This window comes from Perognathus longimembris, chromosome 8 (genome assembly GCF_023159225.1).
Source record: "Perognathus longimembris pacificus isolate PPM17 chromosome 8, ASM2315922v1, whole genome shotgun sequence".
NCBI lineage: Eukaryota > Metazoa > Chordata > Mammalia > Rodentia > Heteromyidae > Perognathus > Perognathus longimembris.
Window position 1 is genome coordinate 13,391,066 of NC_063168.1, and position 15,315 is coordinate 13,406,380.

Below are 15,315 nucleotides of genomic sequence, written 5' to 3' on the forward strand. Positions count from 1 at the left end.
TTCTCAGGCTGGGATGTGGCTTAGTGGTAGAGTGCTTTCCTAGCATGCATGAAGCCCTGGGTTCAATTCCTCAGTACCACATAAACAGAAAAAGTTGGAAGTGGTGCTGTGGCTCAAGTGGTAGAGTGCTGATTTTGAGCAAAAGGAAGCGCAGGGACAGTGCCCAGACCCTGCGTTCAAGTCCCAGGACTGGCAAAAAAGAAAGGTTGAGGTGGAGGGAGATTGAGGAGGAGTGAAGGTGGGAGAAAAATGAGGGAAGAGATAACAAGTTTGACAAGAAATGTACTCACTACCTTAGGCGTGTAACTATACCCCCTCTGTACATTGCCTTGACAATAAAATTAAATTTAAAAAGATTAATTCTCAGAGAAACATAGTACCCAGGCAGGGACTCTGAAGACATTTTACAGAAACCTGTGGCCTGATCTTCCTTGTTCCTCTGAGCCCAGAGCCAGGATCTAGACTATACAGTTTCTTTCCAGAGAGGCCTGGCAAGTACTTCTCAGATTCTAGGGGTTTGCTCCAGACTCCACAGCATTTGTTGTCTAGAACATGGGACAGGCAGATGCAGTTTAGGTGGACCCATGAAAGGAGCAGTGATAATTCTGAAATTCCCACTGATCATCTACCTCTTCTCATTTGTTCCCAGGTTTGCCGGCACATAAAGAATGGGGACATTCTTCTGTTGAACCGACAGCCCACCCTACACAGACCATCCATCCAGGCCCACCATGCGCGAATCCTGCCTGAAGAGAAAGTCCTACGGCTCCACTATGCCAACTGCAAGGCCTATAATGCTGACTTTGATGGAGATGAGATGAACGCCCACTTCCCTCAGAGTGAGCTGGGTCGGGCGGAAGCCTACGTCCTGGCCTGCACTGATCAGCAGTATCTTGTTCCCAAGGTAGGTCTGACCCAGAGGCTCTTCCACAGCTGTCACCACCAGCTTGACTTGGCACATTGAACCTGGGCTGTGGCCAACTGTTGGGGTCAATGGGTAGCGATAGGGCAGGGATACCTGGACTAGAGAGAGTCCTAGTTTATTCCCAATGGTTGGTTTGTTTCCCAGTCCTGGGTCTTGAACTCGTTTCTTTTTACTCAAGGCTAACACACTACCACTTGAGCCACAGTACCACTTCTGGCCTTTTCTATTTATTTGGTGCTGAGGAATCGAACCCAGGGCTTCATTGCATGCAAGACAAGCACACTACTGCTAAGCCATATTCCCAGCCCCACAATGTTGTTGGGCTTTTTTTTGTCCTCTAATTGCCTCGGGGCAGGGAAATGTTTTTTAATCTTGCTGTGTCTTAAAAATGTAAGTAGGAAGAAAAATTGGGCAGCCATCCCAGAAAGCCAAGTTCAGTAGCTACATAATAGATCATAATAGAAACCTAACTCTTGTCCAAGGGCAAGAGTTAGGTTTCAATTCCACCACTTGCAAACATTAGCATCTAAAATGTGATGGCCCATAGATGACTTTGGTTCTGTGATTTCTGACAAGGCTGAGTTTTAAGAAACCACTTAAGCTGGGTGCCAGTGACTCACGCCTGTAATCCTAACTACTTAGGAGGCTGAGATCTGAGGATTGTGGCTCAAAGCCAACCTGGGCAGAAAAGCTCACGAGACTCATATTTCCAATCAACTACTCAGAAACAGCCAGAAGTGGTGCTGTTGCTCAAGATATAGAGCACTAGCCTTGAGCACAAAGGTATTCAGGGACAAGCCCCAGGACTGTTGGTGGGGGGGAGGGGGAGGGTGGCAGGGAGGGGGGATAGAGAAGCCACTTCTTATCTGAAGTCCATCTCGAAGCCATGAAGGCATCTCTTTAAATTCCTTTTTCTCCTTCTGAAGTTGGCTGTCATGGGCAGCCTCATGTAGTCTTCAAATGGACATAGGGAAGAAGGGTATAACTGGCTTCTACCTCATTTGGCTTGTTCCCAAAGTGGTAAGATTTCCGCCAATATATATTTGTGGGAGAGAGAGCCAAGAAGAGGCCAGGCTTGAGGAGAAAGGGTAGAGTATATTCTTGTTCCCACTTACTCTTTAACACTTGCTTGAAGATCTGTGGCCTTTCCATGTGTAAGCCATTTCCATCACAGTGGTTCACAGTTATACATTATTCATTGGGATTGTGGTGGAATTTGAAAGAACCAGGAATAATGATATAAAACCACAGGTACCATTTACCAATCACATTTTCAGTGGCTGACATTGCAAAGCATTTTGGAGATTTCTTATTTCACCTTGCCCAAAGCCCTTATAGTAGATGCTATTTATATCCATGTCTTACATTGAAGAATTGAAATAGTTTACACCAGCCAGGCAAAGAAATAGAAGGGTAGACAAGGAACTCTTAAGTTTGTTGTTGCTATAGAAATGGAAACCTTTGTACTCAGGGATTACCAGGGCTGCTCAGAGATGTCCAGCAAAGATTAGCACTCTGCTCCTTGGAACTTCTCTCCCAGTATCAGCCATCTACCACCTAGGGAATCGGGTAGCAGGAACCTAGCATCCCAGCCTCTTTTTCCCACCTGATACACTACTGTGGCTTGGCACAGGAGCCAGTTTGAGTTGAACTTTCCCTTCTCTGACCACTTTATGGACTCTTTATTAGCAGAAGGACCAAAAGCAGGAAGAAAGGGTTAATCAGATCACTTAGAAATTACAAAACATAATTTAACTAATATAAAAGTTGGCTTTTTGTCTTTTGGGGTCAGTAATAGCAGTGTAGCTGTTAGGATTTTGTTCACTTACTGAACAGACCTAGGCTTCAGGCACCACTCTTAAGTAATTGGTAAACATTCTCTTACATAGTTCACACAACAGCATTTTGAGGTAGGTGTCACTTTCTAATGAAGAAACACCAAAGGAATAGTTTATGATGATGCCAGGACTCAGACTTAGCACCTTTGACTCCTAATCCTCTGTGCTCAGCTGTGAGTTCTTAGTCCCACTTGACAAGGGGCTGGGGTTTGGTGGAGGCATGCTGGCAGGACCTCATCCCAGCTCTTTGTCTCTAGATCTCATTTCAGGGAGCAGGAAGTGACTACTGGAAAGGAGACCTGTGACCATTAGCCTACAGGGGAATTGAGGCACTCTAAAGGCTTCAGACCAAAGAATTTGAATATTCTATACTTGACTATAATTGAATAAGGAGTAAAGCATTAGGAAGTTTCCTGCTTATGCCAAATGGTTTAAATCCATGTGAGCCTGAGCCTTGCCATATGCTCATGTGCATGAGGATTTTAGGTCAGGCTTCACTTAAGGGAGACAAACAGAACCCAGATAAATGCTTACATCGGTAAATTTCTTTTTTTCTTCACCCTGCACCCTTGCTCCAGTGCTAGGACTTAACCCAAGACCTTGTTCGTGCTAGGCAAGACTGCCATTGAGTTCCACCTCTAGCTCAAATTAGGTTCTTAAAAAGAAAAAACAAACTTGAGAATGGCCTGAAAGTTCTTTTTCTTTTGTCAAAAGTAATCCACTAAGCCAGGCACCAGTGGCTCACACCTATAATCCTAGCTACTCTGGAGGCTGAGATCTGAGGATTGCAGTTCAAAGTTAGCCCAGGCAGGAAAGTCCGCGAGACTCTTATCTACCATAAACTACTAAAAAAGCTAGTAGTGGAGCTGTGGCTCAAGGGGTAGGATGGTAGTCTTGAGCAAAAGAAGCTCAGGGACAGGTGCAGAGTTCAAGCCCTAGGACTGGCAAAAAAAAAAAAAAAAAAAAAAAAAGTAAACCTCTGAGCCAGGTGCTGGTGGTTCATGCCTATAATCTACATTCATAGGCTGAGAGCTGATGATCATGGTTCAGAGCCAACCTGGGCGGTAAAGGTAGTTAAACTCTTCCAATTAACCATCTAAAAACTGGAAGTGGGGCTATGGCTCAGGGACAGCCCTTAGTTGAAGCTCCATGGCCAACCAAAAAAACCCAACTGTCGACCCTCTGATTCTGATGAGTTTTATTTAGTCCATAGTATAAATTCCAGAAGAGGACTTTTTATTTTTCCTAATGGTTATAAAAATGTAACACGTCTGGTGACAAAGTCCTCTAAGTGGACAAGAGTTGATTTCATTAAAACCTGTGTCTTTTTGGTCATTTTTTTCCCTTGCAATGTTAAGGATCAAACTTGGGTTTTGCTCAGGCTGAATATTTGGTCATTTTTATTGGCTTGTTTTGTTTCCATTTCTCCTTATATATTATTCCATTTCTAAGTTCTCTTCTTTAGCCACAATACCAGAGTAAAGAATATTTTATTGCTGGCCGTATGTATTAGGTAAAGTCATGTTGTATGACTTCCAAGTGTGAGATGAATGGAATTTTTGCTGTTTCTTTTCCAAGTAAACAAAATTTTTATTTATCTGACTTTTACTTAGCTAGAAAATTCAAGACAAAATGCCCTATTTCCTAAGCATTTTTATTTAAGAAAATTAAATTTAATGACATTTTGCTGTAGTGTTAAGTAGATTGGGATAGCTGACAGTCTTCTGGAATTTTGATTCTGAGATGTTCTTTCTAATTCTCACGGAGTTTAAGGAACATGAAGCCTCCATCTCATAGACAGGTCTTTATTAAAAACCCACACCTGCTGGGTTGTGAAGAAATACTAATAATGGGTGTTCTTTTGTGTGTGTTTGTGTGTATGTGCCAGTTCTGGGGCTTGAACTCAGGGCCTGGCACTGTCACTGAGCTGCTTTGCTCAATTCTAGCACTCTACCACTTGAGCTGCAGCTTAACCTCTAGCTTTTTGCTGCTTCATTGCAGACGAGTCTCATGGGGACTTTGCTGCCTGGGCTGGTTTCAAACCCCAACTCTCTCAGATCTTGCCCTCCTAAGTAGCTAAGATTACAGGCATGAACCACTGGCATTCAGCTTGTTCTTTCCTTCTTGAGTCATGTAAATCTAGGCCCTGTCTTGGAATCTGTGCCTCAACCCTTGCTCTTCTGCTGTGGCTGATCTTTAGTAATTGCTTTAATGTAGCATTTCCCCCTAGAGTTTATGGTGATTACATTGAAAGCAATTGAGCCCTTTAAGTGATTTTTTTAGTCATGGAAGACTCTAGATAGATGGTTAATTGGAAGAGTTTAACTACCTTTAGGCATAGACTATACCTATAGGCATAGACTATATCATATAACTTATACCTCCTTAAGAAAAAAAAAAGAAAAGAAAATGAAAAATCTGTATCTGACCCCCAAAACTAAGGATGCATTATACTGGTTTGGATTTTCCCCCAAGCAAGCACCTTCAGAATAAGATTTAGAACATAGTTTTGTTGTTGTTGTTGTTTTTAACATGAATTACAAAGTTTTCAGAAAAAGAGTTGTGTGTTCTGTGTGATCTTGACTTAAATCTGTGAGACTTTCTTAGAACATCTATAATAATAATGTTTGAGTTCACATCCAGCCCATCGCGGAGTATTTAGACCATCTGACAAGAATCCTTTTTAGCCTTTGAATTAGTATATGTGGTTAAATTCCTGGCTATCCTCCTTAGCTGCCTTTGTGAGTTCCTCTAGCCTTAATTATGAAATATGACCATAATATTGGCTAGTAGTTAACAAACAGTCAAATGATAATAATCTTTAGATGTAAGTCCAGGTTTTTCTCCAATTTCTATAAACATGGAAAGGTCTGCAAAATCTAGTTCTTATGAGACGTCAGTGAGCACAGCTATTTTTACTTCAGTGCCTTGTGTTGCCATGAACATAGACTGGAGAGAGAAGGTTGAGGAGACAAAGACTGTGAAAGTGTCAAATTAAATTAATGTACCCACCAGATCTAAGGTTTTAATAAAAGCCTCTGTTTGGCATTTGGTAGAAAAGTCTTTATTGGAAGCCCACATACACGTCATGCACACATCAAGGCTTGCCATGGTCCCTCCAGGAACCTGTGCCTGAGCCCCGTGTTCCTGTTTCTGGCTGGCTCCCAAGTCACCCCTCAGGTCATAGCTGTACCACTGCCCCTCAGAGATAGACCATCCCTGACCCCTCCTCTCCCAATCTTTTCTTCATTTAAAATACTCTGTGATTCTCTTTTTATCCAATCCTTTGTTTACTGTCTGGCGCTTCCTCAGGAGTAGGCCAAAGGTCTGCCCAATGTCTAAGCATACAGTAGGCTCTCAATAAATATTTGTTGAATGGATGACTAGTTTACAGCAGAATCAGACTAGAAATGTGTGAAAAATACTAAAGCATAAAACCAAAATACAAAAAAACAAGAACATAGCTAACAACAACCAGACCAAGTTTATGCATAAATGCCAGAAATGGCTTCTGGAATAACTAGAACCAGATGGGATTAAACAAAGGTTAAAAGAATTGGATTTGTTTGAAGCAGTTTTAACATAGAACAGTGAGCCAATAGCAAAAGTAGGAACTAGTTATGTTATTTGGGGGGCACTTTGTTTCTAAGCAGGTGCCTAGAGGGGCAAGAGCAGGTCAATATGAAGAGAGGGGTATGGGAGAGTTCTTTATAAGACTTCTATGCAAATGGTTCTGGGCCCATGCATGCCAAAGCAAGTGGTGGTGAGGAATTAAGGGTTTGATTTATATTTTACCTTTGTTTCCTGTCTATTTTGATGTAGGATGGCCAGCCATTGGCAGGACTGATCCAGGATCACATGGTTTCAGGTGCCAACATGACTATTCGGGGTTGCTTTTTTACCCGAGAACAGTATATTGAGCTCGTATACCGAGGACTCACAGACAAAGTGGGACGCGTGAAGCTCCTTCCTCCTGCCATTCTGAAGCCCTTTTCACTGTGGACTGGAAAGCAGGTAATTGGGAAAACAATTGGTGTTTAAGAAATTCCATTTTTAAGAGGCCAGGCCAACCCAGAGAGACACAGAAACAGCTAATTGTAAAATAGCCTGCTTTCCCTTTGGGGTCCGTACGTCTGGGAGGGCTCAGAGGAGCATCTACTAAGAGTAAGTTGCATAATTTCTGTCTTTTGCTCCCTCCCCCCCACCTCCCCAGGACATTGTACTTCCTAACCACTGAGCTACATCCCAGTCCTATCCTTTGCTTTTAACTTAAACTTGGTGGCCTCATTATTGAAATATGTTGTAATGCTGTGATTATAATAATGATATTTGTTGGGAATTACTAAATGCTTTGCTGAGTGAATTCGACACCATATCTGATCCTCACAAGCAACGTGCAAATATTATCTCTCTTTAGCAGATGAAAAAAATGCTGAGACTTAGAAATGTTGAATTACCTACCCAAAGCTATGGGAAACAGAATTGGAATTCAAACTTAGGACTTTCCAAACTCCCAAAGCATCACACCATATTTCCTCTCAAAGTAACCCAGTGATAGTATACATACTAACAAAATAATGAAGTATAGTAAACCTGCCTTATGGTGCCTTTATTATGTCAGTTTTGATCAACTGTAGTCAAAAACAGAAAAAGTAAAAGACATTAACATACATTTTGAACTCAGTTGAGGTGGAGAAGCTCTCGTTCCTGAGCCATTGCCAGTTGTGTTTAAATTTGGGGGTGATTTCCTGAATGTTTTCCTGCTCTTAATTTTATGAAAATCTGCCTTTCCAAAGGTACATGTTAATGTTCTTAGTTTAAGTGATAAAGGTTTTGCATGTTGAAGGGAACATGTCTTTGGGGCAGTTGGCAGTGTTATTAGGACAGTGACATTTGGCTCTGTTAGTTCTGGGCCCACGCATGCTAATACAAGTGGTGATGGAGAGCAGATGGTGGGGCAAAATGGCTCACCTCATTATAGACAGGAGGCAGAGACAAGACCTACCTTTCTGAGATAGGCACCCATGACCTTCCTCCAACCAAGGCCCCGTTCAGTATTGAACTCATAAATAGGTTAACCGATCAATTAAGTTAAGTCGAGGCACTTCTCAACAATGCCTCTGGCTGAAGACCAGGCCTTCAGCACATTTGCCTTTTAAGAGGTGACTTCATATTTAAAATGAGTTATCTAAGCTGAGCACTGGTGCCTCAAACCTGTAATCCTAGCTACTCAGGAGGCTGAGATCTTGAGGATGGTGGTTCGAAGCCAGCCTAGGCAGAAAAGTCTATTAGACTCTACCACTGGAGCCACAGAGCCACTTCTGGCTTTTCACTGTTTATATGGTACTGAGGAATCAAACCCAGAGCTTCATGCATGCTAGGCAAGCACTCTATGACTAAGCCACATTGCCAGCCCTTAATTTTTATTCATAAAATAAAATGTTTACATGGCTCATGTGTATAGGTAGGTTTTTTTAATTAGCCTAGTTGCTATTATTTAGCAACTTTTTAGCTTAGTTGCTGTGATTTGAATATGTCCCCTAAAGTTTATGTGTTAGAAACTCAATACAGCAATACTGAGGGAGAACCTTTGGTTGAGAATATATATAACTCCATTATGCCCAGAGCTCTAGGTTTGATCCCCACCACTTCAGGAGGGGAGGGGAGCGATCTCTGCCTTTGTGAATGGATTAACCCTCTTGGGAATGAATTCCTTATAAGAGGTCAAGTTTGGGCCACTTATTAGCTCTCCACTCCTCCTCTCCCCTCCCCTTTCTTTCAGCATAGATGGTAAAATCAGAAGTCCTTAGCTATATACTGTCCTCTCTTCCTAATGTTGGACTTTCTAGCTTCCAGAACTTTGAGGAAATAAGTTTCTATTTTCTTTATAAGATGCCCAGTCTGATCATTTGTTCTGGCTAAACAACAGAATATCCCACGTAGATAGCAGTCTATTAGGGTTTACATTTCTTCTTGAATAAGTTTTAGTATTTGTATTTTTCAAGGGATTTGTCCATTTTATCTAAGTTGTTGAATTTGTAGGAATAAATTCACTCATAATGTTTCTTTACTCATAATCGGTTCTGTTTTCCAAATCTGTAGTAGTGTCATCCCTTGACATTGATAATTTGTGTCTTCTGTTTTCCTGATGAGTTGGCTATTACAAACACAGCTACTATGGACACTCTTGTATGTGTCTTTTATTGAACAGATAAACAGTTTTCCAGAATGTTTGCAGTAGTATATGTTTTCACCAGCATAGCATGAGAGTTCTAGTGTTATTTATTCTCATGGAACTTATTGTTATGTTGTTTGTTTTGGTCTACTTGTTTAATTTTAGCTACCATATGGTTAATGCCAAGCATGGTGGTATATAATCTCAGTACTTGGGAGGCTGAGGCAGGAGAATGGATGGAGAGTTTGAGGCCAGCCTAGGCTATACAGAGAGACCTTGTTTGGTATATAGTGACATCTTATTTTAATTTGCATTTCCTTAATGCTAATAGAGCTTGAACAACTCTTTTTGAGATAGGGTCTCTCTATGTAGTCTAGACTGGCCTGGTAATTATGATTATATGGCTCCTGAGGTCTGGAATTACAAGGATGTACCACCACGATTTCATTTTTTTTTTTTTTTTTTTGGCCAGTCCTGGGCCTTGGACTCAGGGCCTGAGCACTGTCCCTGGCTTCTTTTTGCTCAAGGCTAGCACTCTGCCACTTGAGCCACAGTGCCACTTTTGGCCGTTTTCTGTATATGTGGTGCTGGGGATTCAAACCCAGGGCCTCACGTATACGAGGCAAGCTCTCTCGCCACTAGGCCATATCTCCAGCCCCCACCACAATTTCTTTTTTTTTTTTTTTGCCAGTCCTGGGCCTTGGACTCAGGGCCTGAGCACTGTCCCTGGCTTCTTCCCGCTCAAGGCTAGCACTCTGCCACTTGAGCCACAGCGCCGCTTCTGGCCGTTTTCCGTATATGTGGTGCTGGGGAATCGAACCTAGGGCCTCGTGTATCCAAGGCAGGCATTCTTGCCGCTAGGCTATATCCCCAGCCCCCACCACAATTTCTTTTTTTTTTTTTTTTTTTTGGCCAGTCCTGGGCCTTGGACTCAGGGCCTGAGCACTGTCCCTGGCTTCTTCCCGCTCAAGGCTAGCACTCTGCCACTTGAGCCACAGCGCCACTTCTGGCCGTTTTTTTTTCTGTATATGTGGTGCTGGGGAATCGAACCTAGGGCCTCGTGTATCCGAGGCAGGCACTCTTGCCACTAGGCTATATCCCCAGCCCCCCACCACAATTTCTTGATGCAAGTAATCTTTATTGATTTTAAGGATATTTTCTTTTCACTTGACACAATATTTTGTATTAGTAGGGTACAGTTTGACATTTTTATCATGTATACAATGTGTAAAGATCAGCTAAGGATAATTGGAATATCCATCACCTTATAAACGCAAACCTTTATCACTTCTTTTTGATGGAAACACTCAACAGCAGCTATTTTGAAATAGTGGTCAGCTGTTCTAATGGAAGAAGCTACTCCTCCTACCCACCCACAGCCCTCATCCCTGTTATATCCTTCTCCATCCCCACGTCCACCCTTCTAAGCCTCTGATAGCCTCTGTTTGGGCTTCCTCAGTAAGTAAAACCATGTGGTATTTGCCTCGGTGCCTGGGTTTATTTCAGTTAGCATATAATATCCTGGGCTGGGAATATGGCCTAGTGGCAAGAGTGCTTACCTCGTATAATATCCTTTAGAATCTCCATCTTGTAAGGATTTTGTTCATTTGTGTGTGTTTTTTAAGCCATACTGGGGATTGAGCCCAAAGCCCTTTGGACAAACATTCTACCTACCACTTGAGCCACACCCCCAGTCTATACCATATTTTCTTTAGCCAACATTTGCTGACGGGTGTCTAGGTTGCTCGTCTTGACTATTTATTGTGATTAGTGTTGCAATAAACACAGAAATATAGATATGTCTTGGGTTTCCTGCTTTCCTTACCTTTGAATACATAGCCCCATGTACAAATAACCCATAAGACATCACCAAATCAGACACAAAGTAATTAGAAAAAGTTTCTGTCTCTTAGCACATGAAAACAGTTAAATGAACGTCTGTCATGTTTCACAAATGTTAAAAATAGACTGCTTGGGGCTGGGAATGTGGCCTAGTGGCAAGAGTGCTTGCCTCCTACACATGAAGCTCTCGGTTCGATTCCCCAGCACCACATATATGGAAAACGGCCAGAAGGGCGCTGTGGCTCAGGTGGCAGAGTGCTAGCCTTGAGTGGGAAGAAGCCAGGGACAGTGCTCAGGCCCTGAGTCCAAGGCCCAGGACTGGCAAAAAAAATAAAAAATAAATAGACTGCTTGTCAAGGATGAGAAGGAAAGGGAGGAAAGGGAACTTCCTTAACTGCTGGCATAAATGTAAATTAGTAGAGCCATAATGGAAAATAGCATGGGAAAGTTCTTCAAAACACTACAAATAGAACTATCATGACCCCAGATCCCAGCCTCCTTAGTAGCTAGGATTATATTATTCCTTCTTATGGGACTGGGGATATGGTCTAGTGGCAAGAGTGCTTGCCTCCTATACATGAGGCCCTGGGTTCAATTCCCCAGCACCACATATACAGAAAGTGGCCAGAAGGGGCGCTGTGGCTCAAGTGGCAGAGTGCTAGCCTTGAGCAAAAAGAAGCCAGGGACAGTGCTCAGGCCCTGAGTCCAAGCCCCAGGACTGGCAACAACAACAACAACAACAAAAAATAAAAAAAAATATTCCTTCTTATGGCTGAATAATATATCATAATATGAATGTGTCTTATTTTGTTTGTCCATTTTTATTTGGCAAAGTGATAATTTGAGTTGCTTCAACTTTTTGGATATTACAAATAAAGCTACAGTAACCTTTATATTTCATTCTTTGAACATGTGTTTTTATTTATCTTGGATACATATATAACTTAGGAGTACGATGGCTGAGTCATACTGTAAATCTGTGTTTAACATTTTTATTTAGCCTTTGTTATAAACCATTGTTAAGTAAGTAACTGCACCATTTTTTATTCCTACCAACAACGTGTATAGATTCCAATTTGCATACACTCTCAGCAACATTTGCTTCATTCTGTTTTATAGCCATCCTAGTAGATGTTAAGTGATTTATCATTTTGGTATTAATTCACATGTCCTTAATACTAGATGATATCAAACATCTTTTCATATACTTTCATGCCTTTTGTAATCTCTTGTTTGAACAAATGTGTATTCAGATCCTTTGCTCATTTTGTTAATTATGTTGCATTTTATATAAGATTTCTTTATATATGTAACATATATTAGAGTTGTATCATAAAATTTATTTATAAATACTTTTTCTGATTCTGTGGGTTCACTTGACAAAAAAGTTTTAAACTTTGATGAAGCCCAGTTTATCTGCTTTTTGTTACTTAAATTTTTGTGGTCATTTTAAAGTGATTTATTGATTAGATGCATTGTGAGTTAATTTTTGTTCATGGCGTAAGGCAGAGCTCCAAATGCATCAAGAAGCAGGAGTGTTTCAGTTTTCTTCTACTTCAAGATTATTTTGGCTACTTGGGATCAGCTTATTAATGTTTCTGCAGAATTGGCAGTTGGAATTTTTGTAGTGATTGTGTTGAATCTGCAGATGTATTGGGGAGTTAGTTAACAATAGTTTGTCTTCAAACCCATAATGTCTTTACATTTATTTCTTTAGTTTCTTTCCATTGTGTAATAAGGGTTATGCTTTACAAGTCTAAATTTTTTTTAATTTAAAATTGGTTAAATTTATTCCTGAATTATTCTTTCTCCAAGGAGGACAGAGACTGTTGTTCACAACTGTCTTCTCAGTGTCTGGCTCAAAGCAAACACTAGACATATAATTGCCAAGTGAATCATACCTGAAATCTATGAATGTTGAGGGTAAAAGGAGGTGCTCCCCATGGTGAATGAACAGGTGATGGAGTAGACACTGGACACCCAGGATCCTTGGATCATCACTGCAGCCTGCTTCTTAGTTGTGTACACCTTTAGCTTCCTTAGCACAGAAGGCTCTCAGTTCTAGTCTTTGCACCTCTGCCTTCCTTGAAAGTCAAAGCTGTTCTACAGAAAGGAAGTTATTGAATATGAGTAATTGTATCTTTTTTGAGGCGGCCTAGAAGTGAACAGGGTGCCCTGAAATGTGTTCAATAACTGTTCACTTGAGCTAAGGATTGTCATGGCTCACTTTTGGCAGATGATGGTGTTACAGGCCTCACCATCTTTCTTAACCTTGTTAATGCTTTGCTTTTTTTTTTTTTTTTTTTTTTGCCAGTCCTGGGCCTTGGACTCAGGGCCTGAGCACTGTCCCTGGCTTCTTTTTGCTCAAGGCTAGCACTCTGCCACTTGAGCCGCAGCGCCACTTCTGGCTATTTTCTGTATACGTGGTGCTGGGGAATCGAACCGAGGGCTTCATGTATAAGAGGCAGGCGCTCTTGCCACTAGGCCATATCCCCAGCCCTGCTTTGCTTTTTTCTATGCACACATTCAGTTTCTTTATTTTAATCCCATCATAATTTGGTTGTTTACCCCTCACCTTTCTCTGATGTAATCAGGAATTTCATTCTTATCTAGGAAATTGTTCACTTGAAGATGAACTATTTTAGGGAGTAGGAAATATCGGTGAAGTTCTTATTGGTGCACTTTTGTTTCTGCTCCTACGTAATTTGGGCAAAAGCTGAGATGGACTTACCTTTTAGAGATAGGGCTGTCTACTGATCCTGAGGGTATCTAAAATGGCATCAGGAGACAGGAGGTCCTAAAATGGTTTTCTCCTCTTCTATCTGCAGCTTGTCATCAGTTTGTCCTCTTTCTCTCTCTAGGTTGTATCAACACTGCTCATAAACATAATCCCAGACGACTACATTCCACTGAACTTAACTGGAAAAGCAAAAATCAGTGGAAAAGCCTGGGTGAAAGAAACTCCTCGGCCTGTTCCTGACTTTAACCCTGACTCCATGTGCGAGTCCCAGGTAGGACTGCCCGGTTGTATGTATTGGAGACTTCTACTCCTTGGTATAGACAGATTGACTTAAAACAGTGATAGAAATGGAGACACACTCAGAGAAACTGGAGTCGTGCCTCAGAAGACTGGATTTTGCCCAGAGTGCTGTCTACTTTTGTTTTGGAAAGAGTCAAGTTGACCCTCAGTATAAAACCATCTGACCCTCAATATAAAACTCCCACGTAGTTTGGGAAGTCTGCTCCAAAAAGCTGGAGTTGATTCTGAAAAGCTTGCAGATGTAGAACCCATGTTTTCTCTCAACACCTGAATAGCCAGGTAACTGAACTGCTTTGAGGGGCTTATACTCCAGCTCTAAGCCTTCAGAACCAGGGTCACAACAATGGCCTTGCCTGAATACTTAGCTGCACTGTAGATTCCCAGGGCCTCTGTATTCTTGGTTGGTGAGCACACTCAAGTCTGAAGAGCACAATGTGCTTTGTAGCAGTGTCCTCTCCTTTCCTGTCCCTTCTTCCCTTCTACATTCTCTTTCTCTCTGTTTCTCTCTCTTTCTCTGTCTCTCTTTCTGCCTCCCTCCTTTGTAGTACTAAGGATCAAGCCCAGGGTCTCATACTTGCTTGCAATTCACTTTACCACTGAGCTTACCTCCACAGCCTGTAAAAGAGTGTCTGTCTGTCTGTCTGTCTGTCTCTCTCTCTCTCTCTCTCCCCTCTCCCCCCTCTCTCCCCTCTCCCCCCTCTCCCCCTCTCTCCTTTCTCTCCCCTCTCCCTTCTCCCCCCTCTCCCCCCTTCTCCCCCTCCCTCCCTCTCTCCCTCTCCCTTTCCCTCTCCCTCTCTCTCACCCCCCCCTCCCCTCTCCCTTCTCCCCTCTCCCCTCTCCCGGCCCTGGAGCATGAACTCAGGGCCTGGACACTGCCCCTGAGCTTCAAAGCTAGCGCTCTACCACTTGACTCACAGCCCCGCTTCTGATTTTGTTTCTGAGTAGTTTGTTGGAGATAAGAGTCTCACATCTTCAGAATTTAGCCTCCTGAATGCTAGGATTACAGGCATGAGCCACTGGCACTGACCTTGCCAGGATCTTAAAGGATGCTTTATTCAGACCTGAAGAATCATTTTTCTTGCCCTTTAGAGATCATGTACTTAATATGTGTTAAGTCATGCCACTAGAAATACTTCTGTTTTCATTAGATTCTAATGTTTTAGCTCTATGAAAGTACAGATTCAGACCTTAGAGGATGTTAAAAAGATTTTATTAGCTGGGCGCAGTGGCTCATGCTATAATCCTAGCTACTTAGGAGGCTGAGATCTGAGGATCACAGTTCAAGGCCAGCCCAGGCAAGAAAGTCTATGAGCTCTTATCTTCAGTTAACTACCAGAAAAGCCGGAAGGAAAAAAATTAAAGCCAGAAGTAGAGCTGTGGCTCAAAGTGGTAGGGCAATAGCCTTGAGCCAAGAGCTCAGGGACAGAGAGCCCAGGCCCTGAGTTCAAGCCCCATGACCAACAACAACAAAGAATGATTTTATTGTTTTATACAT

General features: G+C 42.1%; 1 protein-coding gene across 2 annotated transcripts in view; it reads left to right on the forward strand.

Annotated features, from left to right (window-relative positions):
- Positions 1-15,315, forward strand: part of Polr1a (RNA polymerase I subunit A) — a 70,687-nt gene that overhangs the window by 24,444 nt on the left and 30,928 nt on the right. For both annotated transcript variants that reach the window (XM_048352545.1, XM_048352546.1), the window contains exons 13-15: positions 650-904; positions 6,586-6,777; positions 13,642-13,791. In XM_048352545.1, coding sequence (XP_048208502.1) covers positions 650-904; positions 6,586-6,777; positions 13,642-13,791 — 597 coding nt within the window. The remainder of the gene's footprint in view (positions 1-649; positions 905-6,585; positions 6,778-13,641; positions 13,792-15,315) is intronic.